At 45.5% G+C, this 12,134-nt stretch overlaps 1 protein-coding gene across 9 annotated transcripts in view; it reads right to left on the bottom strand.

Annotated features, from left to right (window-relative positions):
- Nucleotides 1–448: 448 nt before the first annotated feature.
- The window catches only part of tenm2a (teneurin transmembrane protein 2a), a 210,401-nt gene continuing 198,715 nt past the window's right edge, over nt 449–12,134 (bottom strand). For all 9 annotated transcript variants that reach the window (XM_079351890.1, XM_079351891.1, XM_079351892.1 and 6 more), the window contains 14 exons: nt 11,529–11,683; nt 11,121–11,222; nt 10,636–10,809; nt 9,708–10,345; nt 9,058–9,233; nt 6,566–6,801; nt 6,133–6,429; nt 5,339–5,896; nt 4,961–5,230; nt 4,435–4,845; nt 4,163–4,273; nt 3,692–3,959; nt 3,073–3,203; nt 449–2,871 (listed from right to left, as the gene is read on the bottom strand). In XM_079351890.1, the coding sequence (XP_079208016.1) occupies nt 2,134–2,871; nt 3,073–3,203; nt 3,692–3,959; nt 4,163–4,273; nt 4,435–4,845; nt 4,961–5,230; nt 5,339–5,896; nt 6,133–6,429; nt 6,566–6,801; nt 9,058–9,233; nt 9,708–10,345; nt 10,636–10,809; nt 11,121–11,222; nt 11,529–11,683 (4,265 nt within the window). In that variant the 3' untranslated portion in view covers nt 449–2,133. The remainder of the gene's footprint in view (nt 2,872–3,072; nt 3,204–3,691; nt 3,960–4,162; nt 4,274–4,434; nt 4,846–4,960; nt 5,231–5,338; nt 5,897–6,132; nt 6,430–6,565; nt 6,802–9,057; nt 9,234–9,707; nt 10,346–10,635; nt 10,810–11,120; nt 11,223–11,528; nt 11,684–12,134) is intronic.

The following is a 12,134-nucleotide window of genomic DNA, read 5'->3' as shown; positions in this document are numbered from 1 at the left end:
AGAAGCATAAAGGATTTTGCTCCTGCTATAAGGAGAAGAGTTGTCTTGGATTTAATGGAATAGAGTGGAATGATCCTCAGAAATCACAGTTATCTGTAAACACAGGGGTAATTGTAATGGCTACTTAACAGCACATCAGAGTCGTTGAAAGAGTCTCAGAAACGTTTGCCCCTGTTAAAGTGTCTTCACAACACGATAATGTGTTTGGAAGAGGGGAACAATAATTGCAGTGTTTTATTTTCTGAATATCTGGAGCACATCTGTACTTTATCCATCAGACTAATGCATCGTTAACAAAAGCGGGAAATAGCTGCGTGAATCAATAGAGCTTGCCAAGTTTGCTCTGAAATGAACTCACCTTGAAGTCTACCCTAAAGCCTGGTGGAGAAACAAGAACATAAACAACTTCAAACAGAAACATGAGATGAAAGTGAAACGCACACATTGCTCAGTTGAAGTAAACAATTATGTTTTATTGATAAGGTTCTCAGAAGAGTCTCGTTTCAGTGAATGTATAAGAATCATCCTTTGATAATACTGATTTGGTACAATATGACATCCAGCACGAGTCTCTTCACAGTGAGAAGGATCCATTACTGCTACTGCTGTCGGGATCTAGGACAGAAACATCTCTGCTTCCAAACCAAAAAACAGTCAAAAACAACAAACTGGGGATTGATATTGTAGATATGGAATATTAGAGTGCCACAAAACTCTAGAGTAGTAAGACCAGCTAAAGATTTTGCACATTACAAGCCACTTCCTCTTAGAAATATAAAACTCGATATTCTTGACAATATTCTACTGTGCTGCATAAAGGTAGGTCTATACACTGTACATTGAAATATATTTCGAAAAAACAGATTTCACAGTTTTAAAGACTTTATTTAAAGTATAAACCGTTTTTTTAAAACACTTTATTACATAAATTATTCTTTTTGAGAGTGACTAGTATTTGCCCTGGCAGCAAACTGAAATTAATACAAAAACAAAATGAACATTTCATACATATTTTACAAAAGAAAATAAACTCATCCATTATGTTCATTTGGAACAGAACTGGTGACTCATTCATGATTGTCATATAGTACTAAGAATAAATAAATAAAAAAAGTTTAAAATAAAATAAATACTAACTGAGCATGTTGTCCGGACTCTGTGAGTTGTGTGTTTGATCGTTCTGTACAGAAGTGCCTTGGTGAAAGTCTCACAATTCTACCGCGACTGAAACGTACAAAACTACGGCATCTACAGTATACGCAACATCCTGAAATTTAGTGTAGGCGGACACAAATGTAGTAATATGATTCTTCTCCCCATTTCAAAATAAACAATGCTGTGTGATACCACTGTCCACAAATATAGCCATCACTTTTTTGACTTTGTTTTTTTAAAAAGTTTCTGTTTTCGAGTCCGTTAACAGCTTGAATTTCTTCACTCTGCCGTTAGTTTGTGTGTTGCTTGGTTGGATGTTTGCTGCCTCAGAAGCAGCGGCTGGTCCGTGGTGGACGATGATGGGAGGCCTGAGACAGGGAGACGACTCATAGTATAGGGTGACTTTTAACATTGCCTTGTAAGGTTGCTTTGTTTGTGATGTCCTCAGTTGATGTGAAGTTGTAATGCCAGCGCTCTGGAGCAGCTTTGTCTCCACTTTGGTCCCTGTGCCTTCAGTGTTTATAAGAGACAGACAAGCCTTTACTGCAGAGAGCCCAGCGCAGTACAACTCCACCGTGTGACCAGTAGCTGTCATGGCCGCTCTCAGTGTGACCCAAAAAATATGGGCGAAAATATCACTATCTTTTTTAAAAAGGGGAATCTTCTTATTCGCTAAGCAACAGTTCTTAAAGTTCTTCAGTGCTTTTTCAGTTGTTCAAAGTTTTTTTTATTTTCAAAAAAGAGCCATTTGACCAAATGATAACATTTTTGCCTGTGGCAGTAAAATTAACAATGTGTTTTTCAGGTAAGTCATTCTTTTTAAAAGTCCCTGCAGCGTTCCGCGAGTAACCCCGTATGTTGGTTGAATCTCCATGGTTTTTTTTCAAAGGAGAGGGGTTGAGGAGGCTGGGCGAGAATAAGGAGCAGATCTAGAGACGTGAGAGTGGGACAGAGGGACGAGTCTATTCCTCAGGGCTGTTACCTCTTGCCCATCTCGTTCTGTCTCAGGAACTGGATGTTGTTGCTGCTGTCGGCCAGTTCTGGATACTGCTCCACAGGCAGTACATAGTAGCCATCGTAGCCTTGTACTCTGCCTGTCGTTAGAAGCTGCTGTCTCTCCCCCTCAGTCCAGAGGCGACTGCCCCCCTTCCCATCCCTGGCCTTCTGCTGCTCCTTGGCCCAGGCCCCAGCCAAGGCCCTCTGCCGGGCCAGCTCCAACAGTCTTACCTTCTCTTCATCCACCACGTCGACAGCGAGGCCGTACCGAACGCTCAGTACAAACGATGGCACCGCAAACTCCACAGTCACGCCTCTCCTTGAGCGGCCACTCACTGTCACATTGATGCCGCTCTCCAGGGATTTGCGCCCGTTGGTCAGCCCCAAAGCCAACAGGTCGCTGTCAGCGGAGCCCACTTTCACAAAGTAGTGGCAGTCCTTCCCGTCCTGTGTGTAATGTGTGCCTTCAAGGTACTGGGCGCCATTGAGCACCAATGCCACCTTACGGCTGTCGTCACTGGCCAGAGCTGACACTCCAGCCACCACTCGGCCTTCCTTCAGAGCTAGCATGACTCCTCGGCCGATGATGGGAGTACTGGTGCCGAACCAGTGACCAGGTTTGTCCTTGCGCCTTCTCCGCTCCTTGTTGAGTAGACGACCCTCGAGGGCCATGAAGGCCTGGTTGTGACGCTCTGCTGCTTGCTGCACACCAGTGATGAGCTGAACGGGGAAGAGACGGAGCGGTGACTTTTTTTTGAAGCATGAAATCATGTACTAACACAGAACTGACGGCCACATTTGGCTCTTGCTGTAAAACACGGCTGCTGTATTTACACTGACATTCACCAGAAAAGCTGAAAACACTGTCATGGGATTCATTTGGGCTTTCATTCTGTTGACAGAAAGCACACTGGCTCATACCTGTCCGTTCTCACAGTGCTGTGTGGCCTGCAGCTCATACGGTGGCTCCACAAAGTAGAGCGAGTGTCGAGGGAACCCTGGGATTATGTTACTGAGCTGGAAGCCAAACATCACCAGCCAACTCTTCACATCTACAGCAGACAGGATGAAAAATTCATTCGCTGAGTAACAAAGTTAAACAAGGTTGCAAATGAATCATTTTTCTTCATAAAAAAAGTGAAGTGTATGCGTGGTCTGGTGTTATGCAAGGCTAGTAGCAACTGTACCATCTGTAGTACATTGTAACTCGCTCCAACTATCTTGTCCATGACCGTCTGTTTTTTTCTGCTCGCTGGAGATATCAACCCGCGTCAGAACATAACTGGCTTATTTAGGATGTTCTGTAAATGTGACCAAATCACGCTAACAGCTATAATTTTACCCTTGATCTCATTTTAAATGTGATAACTTCTAAAAGTTTAAAGATTCAAATGGTCTGATCTACTTACATTTTAAAAAGTCATGGGAACAAGAAAACAAAAACCTTCGACAAAGTCCAAATAGCTGCAATATGCTCAATGATTTAAAACGTACAAAGCTTACTTTTGTGTCTACATCATGATATTTATAAATACTTTACCTGTGACATAATTTTTGATATCCAGCATGTCACTGAGAGGGTTATTGTTCTTGAACATGTACAAGTTAAATGGAGAGGGATCCTTCCCTATCTTGGGCCAGATGGTGTAGTCGGGTGAGGTCCAGCGTCCGGCCAATACGTCGTAGTCTCGTTGGGTGAAGTGGACCAGCTTAGTCAGGGCGTCATAGAGTCCACCGTGGAAACCGACCACCAGCTGGAACTCAGGGTTGGAGTCGAGGTACACTTCTCCGTAGGCAGTGTACTGCACCTGGGTGACACAAGCAGATTCAATTTGCTTTGGGTTTTTCTCGGCTCTACCTCTGAGGAAAAGGTCAGAACAATGTGTCAGGCACGGAAGAGCTTCCCCAGAGAAGCTTTTTTTTTTTTATGTGCAGTTTCATGCTGTTTCTTCAATGCAATTCCAAGACGAGTGATTGCAATTAAGGCGACCTTCAAAGATTTGTGTTTTACCTGTTTGATCATTTGTCCATTGCTACTGAAGACAGCCAGCGGTGTGCCAGTGTTGTCTGAAGCGATGTAGTATTCCTCTCCGCTGCTCACCTCCATGGCGAACAAATGACCCTGATCACCAGACAGAGCCACAGTATGTGTCAATTGCATTGCTTGATCTTTGTTTTGCGACTGTTTCACGCTCACAACAATTATTTTTAGTGGCCGTTTAAGACCTTTGGAAAGCAGATTCAAAAATTGTTTTAATATGAAGCAGGCACGCCAATGCCTACCTGCAGGTCATAGTAGAGGGATGAGATTTCTGAACTGGAGTGGTTGAAGATGTGTGTGACCCGGGTCGGGTGGTTGAGGTCAGCATAGAAGAACTGGAGGTGACTTCCCAGGCTGTTTCTGGTGGACACCCTGCGACCAAGCCCATCGTAGTGATACACGACGCTCCACCCGCCAGGGCCTCGGTTGTAAGCCCTCAGCAGCTGACCTTTGGAGTTATAGTCAAAGACATCCGAACCACGCTGGCTGAGGAAGCCGTCTTCATCCAGGCGGTATTGGACATCTCCCAGACGGGTGATTCGGTCTCTTAGGTCGTAACGAAGGGGCAGGATGCGGGCGCTGTTGCCAGGGTTCAGCAGATGGAGGTTACCATTCAGGTCGTAGCTGTAGCGCCAAGTAGACCAATCATTGACCTGGGGAAAACAAGGAAGAGGGACTCATGAGGGCTGCAGTCAACAAGCACCTGCATGTGCCATAAATACTCATGGCTAAATCGTAAAAATTGTAAAGACAAGGCAGAATATTTACCTTAACGCCACTGAGTTGTCCGTCTCCGTCGTAATCATAGCGGTACTGAGTGGTGTTGGCATAGGGCCCGATTTTGAGCTCTCTCTTCACAACTCGTCCCATGCTGTCGTACTGCACCGTCATCCAATACATAAGTGAACGGAAGATCTCGTACTGGACCTCCTTGATGCGACCGTGGGTGTCGAAATGCTTGCTCAGCGTCATAACAGCTGTGGTGATGATCTGATTGATGTCGTAGTATATGACTCCGAATTTTCCAAAGTGCTCCACCTATCGCAGAGGGTTATAAAGGTTCGGAGAAAAAAAGGATGAGTGACATGGAAGCAGGAAAAAAGGTCAATTCACAATCATAGTATTCCAGGAGCTACATTTTTGCACCTTTCCAGAGATTTCGTCGTATCGATAGAGGTCTACAGGAAGCGGAGTCTCACTGATGACTGGTTTCATGCTGGCGATACGGAAACTGTTGTCATGGTAGGTGTAGTCAAACCTTGCGTTGACCATCCCCTCCTCACTGAAGCGGTAGATTTGCTTGTCAATGAGCGGGCCCATTTTGCGATAACGAATGGTGCACGAGAAGCCTCCGCTCTGCAGATTGACCATCTTCAGCACGCCAGCTGTCTCGTCGTAGCCGAAGGTGACGGCGGTGCTGTCGTACACGATCTCTGACAGCTTGGCCAGCTTGCCGTACTTGTAGAGGACACGGCGGCCAGTGCCCAGGAAGTGTGAGGCCTGAGGTCTGCCATCCTCGCTGAAGTCGTGGATGATGGACGCGTTGCTCTCTGGGGGGTTGTAGGTGTTACGGATGTATCCGACTGACACGTGCGTGAACATGGTGTGGCGAGCTACGCTGGGCATGGTGACAGCTGTGACCCGGCCCGAGGCGTCAAACTCAAAGACATACTGTCTCTGGCTCTGCAGGAGCAGCACCATGGACTGTAAGCAGAAAGGAAAGCGAAATAAGGATGAATTTAAAAGCATTATCATGGCTGACATGCCTCCTGTGGAATAGCACCAGAGATAATTTGCTGTCAGCTGACAAATTTGAATCCATAAAAATGAAGTATTATTATGCTCAATTCCTACAATCCAAAGACAGTTCCTTCTTTTTGTTGCTTTTCCAACACAAGATTTGATACCTGGATGACATTGGTAAAAATAATGAAACTTACTTTGTCGAGGTAACTGTAGCTCCAAACCTTCCCGTCCACGAAAGACCGAGACAGAATGCGTCCCTGCGGGTCAAACTCTGTCCTCTCGCTCATGCTCCCCCTCTGCAGCCCAACAAGCTGTCCAGTGGTAGAGTACGACACATTGACCACGGCCAGGCTGCTGCTGGGGAGCCACATGGCCGGCCGACCCTGAGCATCATACATGATGCGCAGCGTGAACTTTCTGTGATCATCGTAAATCTTCTCGGTGCGTGTGTTCCGGTCAAAGTCGATGGAAAGAAGGTTGCGGCCATGAGCCTGTCGAGAGAGAGAGAGAGAGAGAGAGAGAGAGAGAGAGAGAGAGAGAGAGAGAGAGAGAGAGAGAGAGAAAGTTTAAATTGGATGCTAAACTGTTGGATGTGTTTCTACCAAAGCTGTCACAGTGACAACTCACCCTCAGCTTCCTCCCAAACACGGTGATCTTGCCCTTGGTCTGCTCCTTACGTAGACGCCATTCTATAGAGTTGAGGCCGTTGTCAGTGGGCAGTGTGATGTTCCTCCGACCAATCGTGGGGCTGACGGAGCCGGCCAGTATGTGCGGCTCTGTGTGAAAGCTGATGCCCATACCGTTTGCATACATCACTCTCAGGGTTCCGTTGTTACACAGCTGGTAGCTGTTCCTCACCTGGTCTGTAGAGGGAGACAGACAGGCAGAAGGTAAGCATAGAGCCACCTTAACCCATTCAAATCCAGCCAACCTTAAGAATGTAAGACCCCAACCTCGACATACGCATGAACGGAAGTATTTGATTGGGTTCGGACACTGATCAAAGACGGTTTCTTTTCTCAATCGTTGGATAGAAATCCTGCACTATTAAAAAGTCTTCTGAGGATGGGAGGGTTCCTAATAATTTGACCTATGGTCCTTAATGTGACAGAAAAGACAAGTGTCTGGGGGCATTGATATAACAAGGGGCATATGGGATTCGTCATATATATGTGACTGCTTTACTCTTTCATCTTTTCTTACGAAAAAATGACGTGATGAGATTTCCAAAGAAATTTTAATAGCTTGTCAAAACCTCCCGATGCGGAAGAGAGGCTCAGTGCAGTATTAATATTGCCAACCACAAATTTAAACTGGGATGGCCTAATATTTAAAACATAACAAGGATCCTGTCTTCACTGACACTGACTGCTATTTTCTGTTCACTTTCACCCTTTCACTGCCTCAGCTGTTGTATTGTTTTGTATCGCAATCATACTCCCTGGAGTTGGACTATTCAACCGTACAGGTCCTGTTTATGCTTGTCTGCCTGTTATTAAATTAACTAGAAAAGAAGCTTAGAGACTCTTGTTAGTATGAGTCAGAACATGATCATAAAACATCAAAGGGCCAGATTAAAAGACTGTACAAACTCAAAAATGTTCTGAATGTGAAAAAAAAAGAAAAAAGAAAAAAGGTCCAGATAAACTGACAGATATCTACAATCCTGCGATCTCCTTATGACTCAGTCTCAAATACAAGAATAGAAACAGATAAGCCCATGCCTAATGCTGAGTCTAATTTTTTCCTCTGATGTCTGAAAACAGACGATTCAGACAATGATGATTCAGAGTAAGATAAAATTGTTTTTCCGGCTCAGAAATATCTGGCATATGCAGTGTGAGATCTTTTTTTTTTCCCCAATTCATTTATAAAAGGTGAGGGGATCAGACGGTGTCTCCCTTTGAAGCCCTGCCATAAATGACAGTAATCCATAAGGCCAATTTGTAATAAAGCTCCAGGCAAATTTTAACAACGCCTCAAACAGACAAGTGAAGCTCTTTCCATTGACTTGGCAGCAACAGCCTTTAGATAAATCTTCCCTGCTCTCTCTGTCTGAACAGCCTCGTAATAAAACCGAAGCAAGGGAGAAGGAGAGGGAGGGAGAGAAACGGGAGCTTGAGGGCCAAGGAGAATTCACTGTGCAGGAGTTAATGAAGAGAGCGAGAAAGAGCGGAAAGAGAGGGAGATGGTTAAGTGAGTATGTCAGCGGAGAGCTGTGCTGAAACCCACACAGTGCGCAGGAAACCTTAAATGACTTACAGCTCTGTGAACAACTCCACCGTTTTCCTCCCGCACCGCAGGTGGATCACTGAATACATCTACAACTTATTTTCTCTGTGGCCTTCAGACTCCTATCACCCACAGCCTGCATACACACTTCTGTCACGCCACTCGCACTGGTCAAGGGAAGAAAGGCAATTACTCTCCTTCTTCTCCTTCCTCTCCAAACACACCAAATAAGCTCAGGGATCATGGGAACTGGTTGAGAGCTGTATTTGTATGACAGTGTGTGTGTGTGAGGAGAATGCTTGAGGGATGAGGAGGATTCACTCTACATGAGTTAATGAATTTTTCTGTGATGATATTCAAAAGCAAGATGATCCCAGCTGGGATTAACAGCTATATATTGGTAATTTTACTCCATGAGAGGGAGTAAGAGAGGGCTGGATGCGGAGAGGGAAGGAAAATAATCTCCTGGAGCATTCACATAACTGAGTGAAAATTACAAGACTTTCAATTAGAGGCGGCAGGCCGGCGCATATTCAGCATCACAGAGGGCAGCTATGTTTTTGAATAACAAGATCATGAGGTTTTGGAGTGTGTGCGCATCTCATCAATAAATCAGGACGAAATTAAAAGACCCAGTTAAACTTCTTAAAGATTTCATGCATTTTAAATGAAACCTTTCAAAAAAAAGTCAATGAAAATACTAAATTCAAAACCATCTATATTCAATTTGATTTTTGTCCCCCCCTCTGGTGGTGATTTGTGTCCAGCATTTGTCCACCTTCGTGCCGCATACTCTTGCAATTTCACAAACATATTTAAAAATTCATGACAAGCTCCCCCCCCCCCCCGCTCCGAGTGTGTCCTGTGTTTGCTGAGTGGGTCTCTACCTTGCACCACCGTGTACGAGGCTTCTACAGAGGACAGGTTGGTGATGACTGTGACATCGTCGTCCCTGCTGGAGCTTTCAATGTCGATGTTGATGGAGCGCTCAATCTCGCGGTGGAGACTCGTCACCATGCCTGTTGGGTATGTCATGTTGGTCAGGCGACCCTCGCTGTCATACCTGAGTGATAACGGGTGAGGGAGTGAGGGGAAGGACATAATTAGATATATAGAGAGAGAGGGAGAGGGAGAGAAAGAGATATACTTCATACTTTTTAGCTGCAGTTTAGCAGGCGTTGCAAAAGGACAATAATACATTCAGAAATTGTTAAATAAGATGAAATAAAAAGCATTCTTTGTAACAATAGAGCAAATTAAACTATCACTTGAATCCACTACAGGTATCTTAATGAACACATTAAGAATACACTCGCACAGTACTGTCAGACCAGTCACCTTACAGGCACTGGCTGTAGTCCTAAAAGGCAACACTAGGGGGCAGCAGTACACTTTGTGTTGCATCACATGTAATTGAGGATGCACTGGAACGTGATCAACATGAAACCTGTGAAACTCATTCATTTTGTATCTCAGACGTGTGGAGAAGGGTTTGAATAATACAAACACATATTCAGACACTTTCACAAACACTCACTGGTAAAATGTCGTCCATCCGGTCTCATCAGCTTTGGTAGCCAGGAGACCTGTGTTGCCACTGTAACCCATCAGAGCCACCTCCTGGCCCATGGCTGACACACTTCGCAGCCCCCCAGTGGGGTCCAGTCCGAGGGTCACCACTTGATTCTCGGGCAGCAGCACCAGTCTGAGCAAGCCTGCTGCACCTCCTTGTCCTTGGCCGTCCCTCCTCACCTTCACCGTGTTGTTGCAGTTATCAATCAGCATGGCCAGCTCTCCATCAGGACCGTAGGAGAAGTTGAAAAGTGGCTCCCCGGTCACCAAGCTAATCGTCTGGATGTGAAGCCCCTCCCCGTTGAAGACGTACAGCTCCTGTTCCCTCGGCGATGCCACCTCATACTGCGCAGATCCCGAGTAGCCCACGCTCGAGACAGCAGGGCCGGGACGGTTTGCTCGCACGGCTCTGATGCGGATGTTGTTGAGGTCAGCAATGTAAAGCGTCCCATCAGGGGAAACGGCCAAGGAGGTGGGGGAGTTCAAGCCGGCGTCGGGGGCGTAGCCGTCATCGCCGTAGAAGCAGTTGCAGTTGACGTCATTCTTGCAGTCGCAGTCAGAGGCAGCACCAGCCAGAAGAGAGATTTCTCCATTAGTGCTCACCTGCAAAAAACAAATACGGAGGAAAATGGAGAAAAAAGGAAGTCACAAGAAGAAAATGTATTATCAAAGCCCAAAATCATTTTGAGTTATCAAAACAGAGAAATGGAAACAAGTTCAAATCTTTCGACTGAATGTAGTGTCTGGAGAGCTGAAAAAATCTCAAAATATCAGCTTGACAAGCTGTGCTGTCAGTTTTTCTCGCCAAAAAAATAGCTTTATATATCAAAGCAAAGATTTTAAAAGTACAGCATAGCCCAACAACTGAGTGCAGTCCTCCTCTGTTTTCCTACCTGTCTCACTCTGTTGATTTTCTTCTCATCGGTCTCAGCGATGTAGAGCATGCCGGTGTGCGACAAAGCAATGGCTGTGGCACTTTCCAGTGCGGCGTGTATAGCAAGCTTGCTCAGGCTGTAGTCGATACCTGGCACTTGGCAATGCATGGGCCGACCTGCTATGATGCTCACCTGTTCAAAAATAAACACTACTGTTAAAAAACTGAGATATTAAAAGTGTCTCGCTGTTAAAACAGCAGAAAAAAAAAAAAAAAAACAACTTTCAACACTGAATTAAGGCTTCAGAAAGTAAAATGTCTCTGGAGCTAATTAAGGAGTAATATTGCCACTTCTTTAAAACTTTGAAAAACTACATTACACGTTGAACTTTTACTTCTAAATTAGGTTGAGAAAGACTAATTGGGACAAAATCCTGTCAGGAGCCTACAGTGAGTGTCCACTCTAAGGGTTCTGCAGTGGCCACCTAGCCATGTATAACAGACCTGGTGGTTCTCAGTGATGCGAAGGATGACATTGTTTTCCAGCACATAGAGAGAGTTGTCCATGGGGTTCACTGCTAAGTCCGTCGGCCACTCCAAACGGACCTGATGGTGAAAACAAAGTTAACGATGAGAGGATATCTGTTCCGTGGGAGGCGGTTTTGACAGGATGCCAAGGTTCATGCTAGTCTCTTCTTCATTTTTTAAAAGTGACTGCAGTCTGCACTCTCTTTGGATCCATTAATGTATGAATGGACTCTTTTAATCCCACCCTAAATCAGTTCCATCCCCGACCTCCTGGCTGGCACGTGTCCACACAATCTAAGCTAAGCACTCAGAGTGGCCGTTAGATCATCATCTATCTCACCGCCACCTCTCGTCTTCTCCTGCACTTCCTCCCAAACATCCTACCTGGCTGACGTCCATGCTGTTGTCACAGCTCAGCGGCCGTACGGCGGTGAGATCGTTGGCCCCCAGCAGAGTGGAGATGATGCCGTTCTGGTCCACCTTTCGGATCATGGTGGCATCCACAAAGTACATCAGGCCGTTTTTATCCACTGCGATACCTGTCAGAGGGAAGACGAACACCCTGAGTGACGACTCATAACTCAAACGCTGCAGGGGTGAACCCATAGACGTTTTTAGTCAATTAAACTTCACTCTTTCCACCAGCTGAAAACAGATAGCAGCACTGACAGCTGAATTGCTCAATGCTCCACCAAATGAGAGGGAAGAAAGTGATGGAGCGGGCATTGAACTGTTAGAGAAGTGTTAGTTTTCGGGATGAGTCATCGCAATGCAGAGCCGAAATCATGCTCCTCCCAGAGGGCAACTGTGGACCGCAAGCTGATTCCTGAAGAACGCAGAGTGTTTCAGAGTATTCGGCTTCCTTCCTTAGTGACATCTCGCTTTTCTTTGTCATCCCTATATTTCTACTTTTCATTTGTTTCACTTCTTCAAGCGTTTACCAGTGGTGCAGTGTCACGCCTATCAGTCTATCAGGCAGCAGGAATTCAG

Source organism: Symphodus melops, assembly GCF_947650265.1.
Source record: "Symphodus melops genome assembly, chromosome: 9".
NCBI lineage: Eukaryota > Metazoa > Chordata > Actinopteri > Labriformes > Labridae > Symphodus > Symphodus melops.
This window is presented reverse-complemented; position numbering and strand designations above follow the sequence as displayed.